This window comes from Paroedura picta, chromosome 3, assembly GCF_049243985.1.
Source record: "Paroedura picta isolate Pp20150507F chromosome 3, Ppicta_v3.0, whole genome shotgun sequence".
In the NCBI taxonomy this organism is placed as follows: domain Eukaryota; kingdom Metazoa; phylum Chordata; class Lepidosauria; order Squamata; family Gekkonidae; genus Paroedura; species Paroedura picta.
This window is the reverse complement of record NC_135371.1, coordinates 56319266-56330890: the sequence shown is the minus strand read 5'-3', so window position 1 is coordinate 56330890 and position 11625 is coordinate 56319266. Positions and strand designations below refer to the sequence as shown.

Here is an 11625-nt window from a genome sequence, read left to right as displayed (position 1 = left end):
TAGCCTTCCGTTAAAAAGTGCCCTAATATATTCGCAGAACTTTAACTTATTTCTATGCCTCCTTCATGCCACTGCATTCAAGGCAGTTAAAAATTGAGAGCAACTTCTATGTCAAGAATAAAAGTTTCATGCTATGGGCATTAATCTACAGCACGTAATTCATCATGTTCCAAGCCACCTCCATCTCTTTCTCATTCCAGTGACCCTTCCCACTGAGTCGACAGATGGCTTAAAGGTGCCCAGCAGTAGAAGCAGCAAATAAAAGGTGTTATATGACAAATGTTGTTGTTGATTAAAAAAAAATTTAATTTGTGCCATCTCTATGGGCTCAGGACAAGGTGACTGCTTCCAAATGTGACATAAAAAAACCCCAACCATCAAATCATACACTACACTTACCCGAAAGGGTCTGGTCCCACTTACTAATGCTATTTGAATCAGCACTTAGACCTTCTATGTATTTTAGGTAAGCCTCAGAATGAAGAAGCCTCTGTGTCTTTGGTGGAGGAGAGACAAACATGGGAGTCGTAGGCTGCTGAATGACCTGCTGAGTTGCGGGATTTTGACCAGGATAGGGTGGTGGTGCCTGTTGGCCTGGAGGGCCAAGGATACCCATCTAGAACAGTAAAAGATAATAAGCAAGAAGGTGTTTTAAAAGTTAAGTAGCAAAACCTGTGTATCACTGTATGCTCAGTTTTCAAGATATGGCTCATGGAATACGATGAACAACAGGACAAAGAATAACATCACAAGGACACAGAAGTTAGGTTCTTAAGGGAACAGTTATTCCTGAGGACTGAGGAATTGTCAAGCATGATATGTGGGGAGGGGTCCTTCTCCTTGCATGAGCAGAAGTGTCTTTCTTTCACACATAGAGAGTGACTGGAGCCAACCTATAGTCATGTGATTTATGCACAGGAAAACCCACACATTTTTTAAAGAACTTGTTCTTCATTCATGATTCAGGTTTTTAATGGGAAATAAGTGGGTGTTATTTCTAAGTCCTACGCAATCACGAAGAAATAAGGAGCTATTCACAGTATTGATGTCCACTCCTTGATGCAGTGGTTAGGATCGGTGGCTTCTAATCTGGCAAGCCGGGTTTGATTCCCCTCTCCTGCCTCACATGCAACCAGCTGGCCCGCCACAGCACTGATAGAGCTGTTCTGACGAGAACTAATATCAGGGCTCTCTCAGTCTCACCTACCTCACAAGGGGATTGTAAGCCGCTGAGACTCCTGGTAGAGAAAAGCGGCACATTTTATTTATTTATTTATTATATTTATATACCGCCCTCCCCTGAGGCTCAGGGCGGTTTACATGGAACTGGAATAAAAACAGTACAGATATAAGAACCAAACAAATCAAAATCTTGTACTTAACCCTTCTAACAACTTCTGTTTCCAGAGCATGGTTGAGAGTGAAGTTTGTATCCCGTAACTCCTAAAACAGCCACTAAAAACAGGCTTGGGGTTTTATGGGGCTCTGCACATGGCTTGGAGTCAGCAATACACAAGTGGAAACATAAGTGGATTTACTGCAGTTCCTCTTCTGCACCAACAAACACTTCCCCTGGTACCTGTACATTACAGTGCCCAGAAACTGTTTGTGCAGTATCTTGTATAACAAGTAATACATATGGGGATACAATAAATTTTACTTAGCACAAGCAGCTTCAACGGTCTTTTCCCTGCATTTCTGCTTGCTGAAATTAGGGACTGGATCCAACCTCTCATGTCTGAAAGATGGGGTATGAGTATTTTAAATAAAGAAATATTAGACAATATGTGGTAAGAAAGAAATATTGGCAAGTTAAAAAAGTCCACATAGTTTCCATGATGCAGGCAGACAACTCCTTCAAAAACAGAACCCCAGAATATTACTATTAGCATTTTCATGCGCCTTTCTCAATTACTCACTTGCTGTCCAAATGGACTTCCTGGGGCTGGAGCTCCTACCATGGAAGAAACATTTTGGCCTATAACACCTGTATTTCAAAATGAAAACAACATTAAAACCTTTTTCCAGGTCAGCAGCAAAAAACCTTGCTTCTCATATATGGCCAATAAGCAACTCAAATTGCAATTCAAAACAAGCGTTTTCTCTCAAAATGACATACAGTCGCTTAAGTATATTTAAGGGTGACAAAAAATTCTTTCTTATTTGGTTCATCTGCTATTATTTGATCCAGTGACTGACCCACATCTCAGCTACAGGCTGTGGAAATATTTCACCAAACCCTCCTGCTGGGCAACAACAACAGATGTGTTTTCATTCCACAACAGAGGTGTGGCCTGGGCAACTCTATGGAAATCAGAGGCGGATGCACAGGTTGTACATCCATCATGTTTGGCTGTCACCACACTTTATTCAGTACTTCTGCAGGTGCTTTCCTGAGGCTTCGCAGGATATTGACTTCAGGCTTCCTTTTTAAGATTGAGCTCCCAGTCAATCAATACTAACTAATAAAGTATAACTGTGTGAGGGCATAAATAACAAATCTCTTTAAATTACACCTAGTAATTTAAATTACACCTGGAGCAGCCATGAGCAACTTAAAGGGATTCTGATTCAAGAGACCAGCATCCCATCAAGGACTGATGGATCTAAAAACTAGTCCCTCGTTGTAAATACTTGTATCACATTTATGTCTGTTGTTTAGAAGTTAGGACGCAGGGAGATCTCAGTCAGTATTTTTCCCTTGAAGATTTCCATAGATGCCATGTTTCATGTTAATAGTAAAATTTGAAGGAAATGTCCTCTGTTACAAATGTGAAATAAAACCAGGGAAACTACATTAGTTTTGACCCACAGATTAACAACATATCTAAAGCATGCAATAAAAGACTATCCTACAAGGACCGAAATAAAAATAAGCATCAGCAAAGAGAATAAATCAGGACAGCAGCTGAGGTTTGCATAATAACCACTAGCCCACGTTTCCTTTCCAGTGACAAATTATGTTCACCCCCAAATTTAATCATAATTTGCACAAGTACATGGATATATCAAAGTTATTGTAAAATTACCAGAAGAGGGAACTGAAGGAAATGATTATCTATGTTTAATGTTTTACATCCCCAAGAACTCTTTCAAGCCTGGAAAGCTACATCTTTAGATGGAAGAGCACACAATCAAACCATATTCCATATTGCTGTTTTTTCCTATTTATCTCTGGAATTTGTTAACCATTTTCATTATGCTGTATGTAAATTTATTCACACACTCTGCCTAGAAGTCTGAACTGCTTACTTCCATTCCGTGATATTATATCTGAAGAAGTGACCGTACACATGAAAGCTCATGCCTCGAATAAAACTTTGCTGGTCTTAAAGGTGCCACTGGACTCTAAATGCGTTCTTCATATTCCACCCATTCCAAGAACTCTTGACTGAAGTTTCAATTTAATTTGTTTTTAAAAGCCCGTACTGATGCCATTTTCTATTTTGCATTTAATGGTAAAATGACCTATTAAAGCTATTTGAAAATCAGGATATATAACTGAACTGGTGGTACATATAAAGTCAAAAATATACTGGTGGGATGATTCACTTCTGGCTCTGGGTTGAAGCTGCTTTTAGATACACTCCATTTTAATGAATATCACAACTTTTAATAGATATAGAAGGACCAGCTTGGGCCAACTATATTCTGCACCTCTGGTAAAGTCAAGCCCCTCTGATGCTGTTTTTAAGAAAAGGGAGCTTCCTTATATTTCATGGGTGAGCTCCTTTGCTATTGGATCGACTACACATCTTGGTCTCTGCCCACAAGTAAAACATAGCAGTTTACTCAGGAAACAGAGCTTGGCTATTCCAGCAATCTACCACACATGCGAATGCATACCTAAAGTATTCCACAGAAGTTAAGCAGGTAAAGCCATTAATGCACATACGGTAAACCTATCCCACAGTATTTGGTTAAATGATGAGAACAGAAAAGTGAGATAATGAGGGAATGAGGAGGTCATTCTTACCCTGAGGTGGGATGCCTGGCATGCCTGGTGGAAGTTGGTGGGGTGGAGGCACCCCAGGGTGAAGTGGCTGCATGCTGCCCATGCTAACAATGCCATCAACGGGGCCTTGTAAAGGTGGCAGCACTGGTGGATAGCCACCTATCATGCCTTGAAGAATACAACAAATTTCAAACATGCATCAATGACATGCAAAATGATCAAAAAATAATGACATGCACTACCCACACATAAGCACCTTCAATATTGCTGTACAATATTACAAATTAGTACCTTGCAAAATGAACAATGTTACAGAGCCTAACGCTTTATTAAGGGTGCATTAGTATTCAGCCTACTGCCGTATTATTAATGGGGCACCCAGAATATTTGGTATGATGAAATGGTTATCATTGTGAGCAATATGTTCTGTCAGTCACATGAACATATCTGCATATTCAGAGTTGTTGAACTACACTGTGAACTAAACAAAGGAGGAAAGGACAATTTCAATCTACCTAACTACTAAAATTAAAGGCAAATTAATATAATAGAACTGCAATGATGTTTTGGTTTTCCACCTGTCGCTCAGACACATTTACGGCAGAATAACAGAATATTTTTGACATGCTTGTTTTTTAAATAAGAAGACCTTTCATGCTTTGTGCATCAAAACACAAGAACAAATGTCATGGAACTTGCTATCATTACCATAAAATCACCTCATGGAACTTTTAAAATTATTACCACAAGTACTATTGCGAACAAACAATACTAAAGAATTATGTGAAACATTTTATACGTCAACTACTATGCTTCACCATTTTACTCAGCCAAAACTCTGTTTTAGACATATGTTCATTTTTATAGGTCATGTACAAGGAGTATGTTACATGATAAATACAGTTCTCAGTTGTAAACCTGCATGACTGAACAACTGCCATGGATCACTGCAGGAAATTCTTTCGATAAATTTACAACCATCTAGTGAAATAAGGCAAGGTGCACAACTATTTTTTGCCTATTAAGCTGGCCTCCTAAACTCATTTTAGGAGCTATTAAACTGATGTTGTAGTAATGCTGCAACAACTATAAGTTTGATGGTTGCTGCCACCTTAGTACAGAGGCTAGGGCCAGCACAAGGAGGGTCACATATCCTTCTGCGGTGATGTCAGCAAATCAGTGTTCTAGGCAAGCTACAAAAGTACAATATGATTTAAGAAAAGCTGAATATCCATAGGAACACAAGTATCCTTCATAAAATTTTTAATAATGCAGTAAAAACTGAAACTGATGGAAATCCTAACCCACAGTACTCATAACATAAACATCACAGTAACTCTTGCAGCATCCCAGGAATGTACATTAATACTGCCATCCTCATATTCCAAATGGGAAGAATAAGTTCCAACAAATTTACAGCTGATGGGAGACTTGAACTGGGGGAGTTCATGGCCCAGATTCTTTGCTAATCTGGCACTCTAGGTCTCAACATTCAATTGATCAAATTTACTCATGGAAACAAGTATGCAAGTGAAACATGCATAGCAAACAATTTGTCACATTACGAAAGTCAGCAAAATCAGTTTCCATCAAAAGTAAGACAAGAAACTTTTTTACTTGACTAACATGCCCTATTTTTACAGGTTTGTCTGCTGGGCGCTGATCATTTGTATGGGCTGTTTAGTGATCCTTTTGCTTTTTGAATTGTTTTTATTTGATTGTTTTTAAATGCAAGCCACTCTGAATATAAGGACAAACAGAGAACACTTTTTTTTCAAATGAGTAAATAAATGATTATGTTTACTGATGAATGATTCTAAAATAATCATTATGTTTAATGATTATGTTTACTGATTACTGATTCTAAAATAAAACTTATGACAAATAAACATTTAAGACATTTCCAAACAGGAGAGTGTATTAGTTTGGGAGTCTTCTACACCATGCAAGTAAAAACAAAATAACATGCCAGCTTAATGAAAAACCATTAAAATTATTTTGAAAGGTAAGATCTGATAATGCATTTTAGAAAGTCATTTCTGTTAATAAGTGTCCCCTATCCCCAAAATACAAGCATTTCATACTAGATTTTTTTCAACCTGCATTTGGAAAAGCTTTACTATATAAGACAGAGAATCAAAAAATAAGTCAGCCAAAAAATCAACAGGAAACAAAAACGTTAATTCACTCAAACACACTTCCTTTTTTCATCCGTGAAAAGATATACTTTGGGTAAAAGCATTTCAGAGAAAAGGTTGCTATGAATGAGCTGAATATAAGTGAAATGTAATGCAGGATTTATTTAATATACTAGATGAAGAAAAAATTATGCCGACAAATATAAGAAACTAGATCCCAATTTGTAGAGCCATTTCACAAAAAGCAGCATTTTCCTCTAGTGTAGCTAGCTTTCCCATGATGCAAGATGTAACTGCCTCTTTCATCAAAGGAAGGCTCCGTGTGCCAACTGGTTGCAGCAAAAGAATCAAAATCAATTACTGGAATATATTCACATATAAAAAATTAAAGCCAACTGTATGTCTCACAAACCAGATATTCAGATCTTGGTTAAACAAATTAAATTATTTCTAAATAGATTCAACAAATAAATTTATCTCGATAAAGTTAACCTAACATGCAACAAAAGTTTGAAAACTTATTGCTATTCTTGTTTCTATTTATCTGTCCAATTACAGCCCGTGAGAACCCTGAAAATAAATAGTAACTGCAGAAACTTGACAAATTTAAATGCACTAGTTTTGTAATGTTTTCTCTGATGTTAAGAGTCCTGTCCTACAAAATGCTTTCACAGAGGTATCAACAGAAAAAAATACAGTTTTTTATCTTAAAATTCAAATGACTGCTTTGAGTATGCCCAAAGACCTCAGAGGTACTTCTGCCATTTTTCCTCTGAGCAATAGACCAACATGGCACAGCTGCAAAAGTGGTTTACAATGGGGCACATTATGGGTTGGTATTCTAGAAATATGTGCCAAAAGCCTGGTGTTACTGAACTATTTGCAATATTACCTGCATCTTGTATAGGGCTTTTACAGGGCCTATAAGTTGGAGCTCTTCCGCCAGGCATTTGGTTGAGGCCGGGTCAGGAAGATCAGGTCTCTCCCTATATAGGCCCCGTAGAGCCTCTAATCAATTGGGCAGGGGCACCTCTCCTGATGATGATGGTAGATATTGGGGTCCAGTATGCCCTGGAGTTATAGGCTGCGGTTGAAGTAGGGGAAGGGATAAAGATTATTTTACCCGCCATGGAGGACTATTGTCATTTCTGTTTTATGGGGTTTTATTCTTTTATTGTAAATCACCACAAGCTGGACTAGTTTTGGGAGTGGAGGTGGGTAAACCAAATAAACAAACAAATAAATAAACAAACAAATGAATGAATAAATATCCTTGATCATAGCCATAGACAGAATATACTTTCTCATTCACTATGGAAATCTACACTCAAAAGTGTTCATTTATTATATGCTGCTCTTGCCCGAGGGCTCAGGGCAGTTTACAAGATATCATATGATAAAAACATTAAAACAGTTTAAAATAATAGTTTACATCAAAAACAATCAGAAGAATTCATTGCCTTCTCTCCAGTAGGAGGATGGGTGTGATAAAGTGCTTCGATGTTAATTGCTGAGTGGGTGTACAGATGTGTATTATTTAAGTACAGAAGTAATCTTATCTTATTGGTGATATTTGTAGGGCTTAACCATAGGCCTCGTAGAACAGTTTTGCCTTGCAAAAATTCTTCTTTTAATTTTAATATTGTCTTAGCTATGGAAGCTTAGGTAATGACAGATAAAAAATAAAATAATTCCTTCTTTCCACTTTTCTGACACTGCAGTTTTCACAGGAAAACTAAATAGTGTTTACAGACACAAACCGATAAAACTGCTTTACACCCTGTCAGACCATCTGGCCTATCACAATGAATACTGTCTAATCATACTTGCAGTGATTCTCCAATGTGTCAGACAGATGTGTTTCACATTTCCTGTCACTGAATCCAGGGGGTGAATCTGGAATCTCCAGCTTGCAACAAAGATGCTCTAACAACAGCCCCTTTCCATATACAATATGATACAGTGCAAACTAGAAGTAGGCTTGCTGCTTGGGAAAGATATTTCAATTTGGTCCTACTGAGAATGCATGCGCATTAAGTGGTTATCTCTACAGGTGAGGGCAAAATATGTGATCCAAATATTTTGAGATTAAGTTTTTTTCCTAAAGGTCTAATAAGACTGTTAAACATCTTCAGTAAAGTGAACCAAGAATAATATTCAGAATTATGATGAGTTAAAAGTGAATGAAGAAAGAATGGTCAGAGCTCCTGTTTTGTTTGTTTTTTTACCTGCAACAGGTGTCAACTGCGGATTGAGCATCCCCATTGGTGTTGGTGGCGGTACCACCCCCATAAGAGCTCCCACAGGAGTCCCTGCCCGGGGGGAGGAATTCTGCTGCTGTTGCTGTGCTGCTCGCTCTCTCTCCTGCTGCTCAGCAACTTTAGCTGCCCGCTCTGCAAAAGTATTTTAAATTTTCAGTTCTGTTTTGGAACCCAGAATTAAAAAAAAATTATATTCTGCTCCTTGGAAAAAGGACTTATCAAACATTGGTCCTAATTTTGGATAATGTGGGAAAAAAGATCATTTGCATAACATAGCACATAATTTTGCTTTCATTTGTCTTCCAACCAAAAGATATAGGATAAAATTCCAAGAAAGATTCAAAGAAAATAAGGAGTTTACAGTTTAATTACTCACATCAAAAACCAAATACAACCTGGCTCATTGTCACAGGGGTGATTAATCAGTGGCTCTCCAGATGTCTATGGACCACAATTCCCACAAGCCCTGGTTTGGCAGGGCCTCATGGGAATTGTAGTCCATGAATATCTGGAGAGCCACAGTTTGGCCACCCTTGGTCCACTAGATTTAAGGCAGCAACAGAAGATACTCTATATGAAACATCAGAGCTTCAATAACAGCCTAGTCATTCTACATAAACCAATGTGCCAGTTCCAGAGTAAACGGGCTGTAAAGTACAGCCCATCTCAGTTATACTTGCTGAGATCTAAAAAGTGCATCCAGTTTGACTTTACCAGGCCTGGGGGCCCAAGATGACTACAATGGTATTTTAGTATTTGTCTAGTCTAAAATGGTTAACTGTTGTCACTATTCATGGAACTGTCAAAAGAAAGAACAAACATGTAGGAACTTTGCAAATTTCTTATGTAACCAGGTTCTCTTTGCTTAATGTCAAAAATTGGTATTGTGTAGGAAAATCTGCTTTCAATTCTTCATTGTCTATTAGCAGTTGCTATTCTTCTGCCACAAAAATGCTCAGCTCCTTCTGTTGAAGGCTCCAGTCAGAATGGAGCATTAGCAGTGAAGCTGTAAAGTAATACCTTCTTTGTTTCTTGCTCTTTAATATGTAGCAAGTATAAGTTTGGGGGCTGTTTTACGATTACCCCTCCCAGCTGCTTACATTTCAGACACAATCATGTTCTTCAACACAGTTAAAAAGTCCTTCAAATACATATCTATATCTACCAAAGTGTGATTTCCTTTTCTTTATTCCTTCTGGAAGATATTTTGTCATCATCAGGCTATCCCTCTACCCCTTTGGTTAATATATATATATTTTTCTGCATGGAGAGTCCCCCAAGCAGGCAGGGACTCCTCCATCTGTCTGTGGCCCATCTGTGCAGTCTTACTTTACCTGCATAAGAGTTTGCCAATTTAGATAGAGCTCTATACTCATCTGACAAATCAGATGTTTGGTATTCAAAATAATTACAAGGTTCAACACCAATGTCCCCTTTATAATCACAAGCGTTAATATTTATATTACAATGCATAAACTGATCAGATAGCCATTTTTACATAGGCAATAGATTTGTTCTATATGTCTATTCATGATTTCTGTAGTGCTGGCATACAACTGATATAGGAAGCCAAGTTTTATCCTAAACTCCTATGGCAAAACCTACTGAACAAATGCAGCTTTCCATTGTTTCCACCATTTAATGTTGTGTTGCAGTATTTAAATATTAAAATTTGATTAGAAAGCAACAAGAATAGCTAGCTATTAAGAGAGACTCAGGAGTATTTTTCAATTAGACCTATTAGATCAGCGGTCCGCAAGCTTCCGGGGCGCAAACGCGCATGCGCGGACTGCCGCACACGTGCGTTTGCGCCCCGGAAGCTTGCTTTCTAATCAAATTTGCAAACACGTGCAAACGCACGTGTGCGGCAGTCCGTGCATGCGCGTTTGCACCGCCGCCATGCCGGCGGCCGTGGCTTCCCCTCCCGGCCCCTTCGGGCCGCGAGCAAATCGGCCACTAAAGCGGCCAATTAACTTGCGGCTTGGCAAGCTTCTCTTCCCTCCCCTCCCAAAGCGAGAAGCTTGTCGGGCCGCGAGCTAATCGGCCGCTTTGGTGGCTGATTTGCTCGCAGCCTGGCGAGCTTCTCGTTTCGGGGGGGGGAGGGAAGAAGGAGCCGCGGCCCGGCGCCGAGGCCTTTACGGCCCGGTGCCGGGCTGCGGCCCGTGGGTTGGGGACCACTGTACCAGATGACTACTTTCCAAAACAGAAAGAAAAGAATTTCAAATATCTGCTATACAAAAGACTGCTATATATTACAAACAAACAAGAAAATATTGATAGTCCATTTCCTAATTTTTTATGTATACTTTCAAGGGACATAAATTATAGCTAGGCTATCACAAGTTCTGTATTTTGTAAAAGACATAAAGAATACACAGACTAAATACTAATCCATATTATGAAATGTAATAATGGTTTAGTACACAATTTATGTCAGAAGCCTTTAAAAAAAAGATCAAGATACCAACATCCTCTTCCAATACCATGATAAAGGAGTAATGGCAACTGAATCTTGATTGCTTAGGCTGGTTTATTATAAAACTAAATATTGTACTTAAACAGCTCTTAATAATTCCCACTGCATAAATGTGGTTATATTATACTAATATTGTGTAACATTAATTCTGGGAGTTGAATCAGGATTGAATCAAGCTAAATCAACAGACAATATTTCAGCAACAGGTTTGTTCTAAAGGGAATGTAACAGATGTTACGTAGAAAGGAAAACAAACAACACGAACTTTTGATAGAACAATGCAACAGCAGTTAGTAAGCATAGGAGCTGAACATAGGAGTTTCACTGGCAAATTCAGAGAACTCAGTCCCAGATCCTACAACTAGGGCTTGCAAATTGCTGAATGCATGCCACAAAGAGCACTACAATTTAGTAATTCCAGCCATTTAAGAACTTTAACATGTCCATAAATCTGTTCATACAAAATATAGGACAAAATGAACAAGGTTTTAAACCCTCTCCTTCAATAACCTTGTTTAAAAACAAGATGAAGCAGAAACAATTTTGGACAAAAATGGCTGGAAAAGGTCAGCCTCAGAAAAGAAACTAGAAAGTTGTAATAAAATAAAAACAGGATTGAAATAGAAATACTTAAGTCACCATAATTACCAGGACTAATACCAATACCAAAGGAAAATGTGAAGGGATACGTTTTATACAGAATATGAATGTGCTTCAAAAGGTAGAAAATCTGGTGGAACAATGCCAATTCTGTTGTTCTATAATATGTTAAATATACAAATATGTTAAATATAC

At 38.3% G+C, this 11625-nt stretch overlaps 1 protein-coding gene across 24 annotated transcripts in view; it reads right to left on the bottom strand.

Moving 5' to 3' along the window:
- Positions 1–11625, bottom strand: part of PBRM1 (polybromo 1) — a 76450-nt gene that overhangs the window by 6417 nt on the left and 58408 nt on the right. For 14 of the 24 annotated variants that reach the window (XM_077325789.1, XM_077325781.1, XM_077325783.1 and 11 more), the window contains 4 exons: positions 8322–8486; positions 3977–4123; positions 1920–1987; positions 400–616 (listed from right to left, as the gene is read on the bottom strand). In XM_077325789.1, the coding sequence (XP_077181904.1) occupies positions 400–616; positions 1920–1987; positions 3977–4123; positions 8322–8486 (597 nt within the window). The remainder of the gene's footprint in view (positions 1–399; positions 617–1919; positions 1988–3976; positions 4124–8321; positions 8487–11625) is intronic. The other 10 variants (XM_077325799.1, XM_077325800.1, XM_077325794.1 and 7 more) reach the window with 3 other exon arrangements.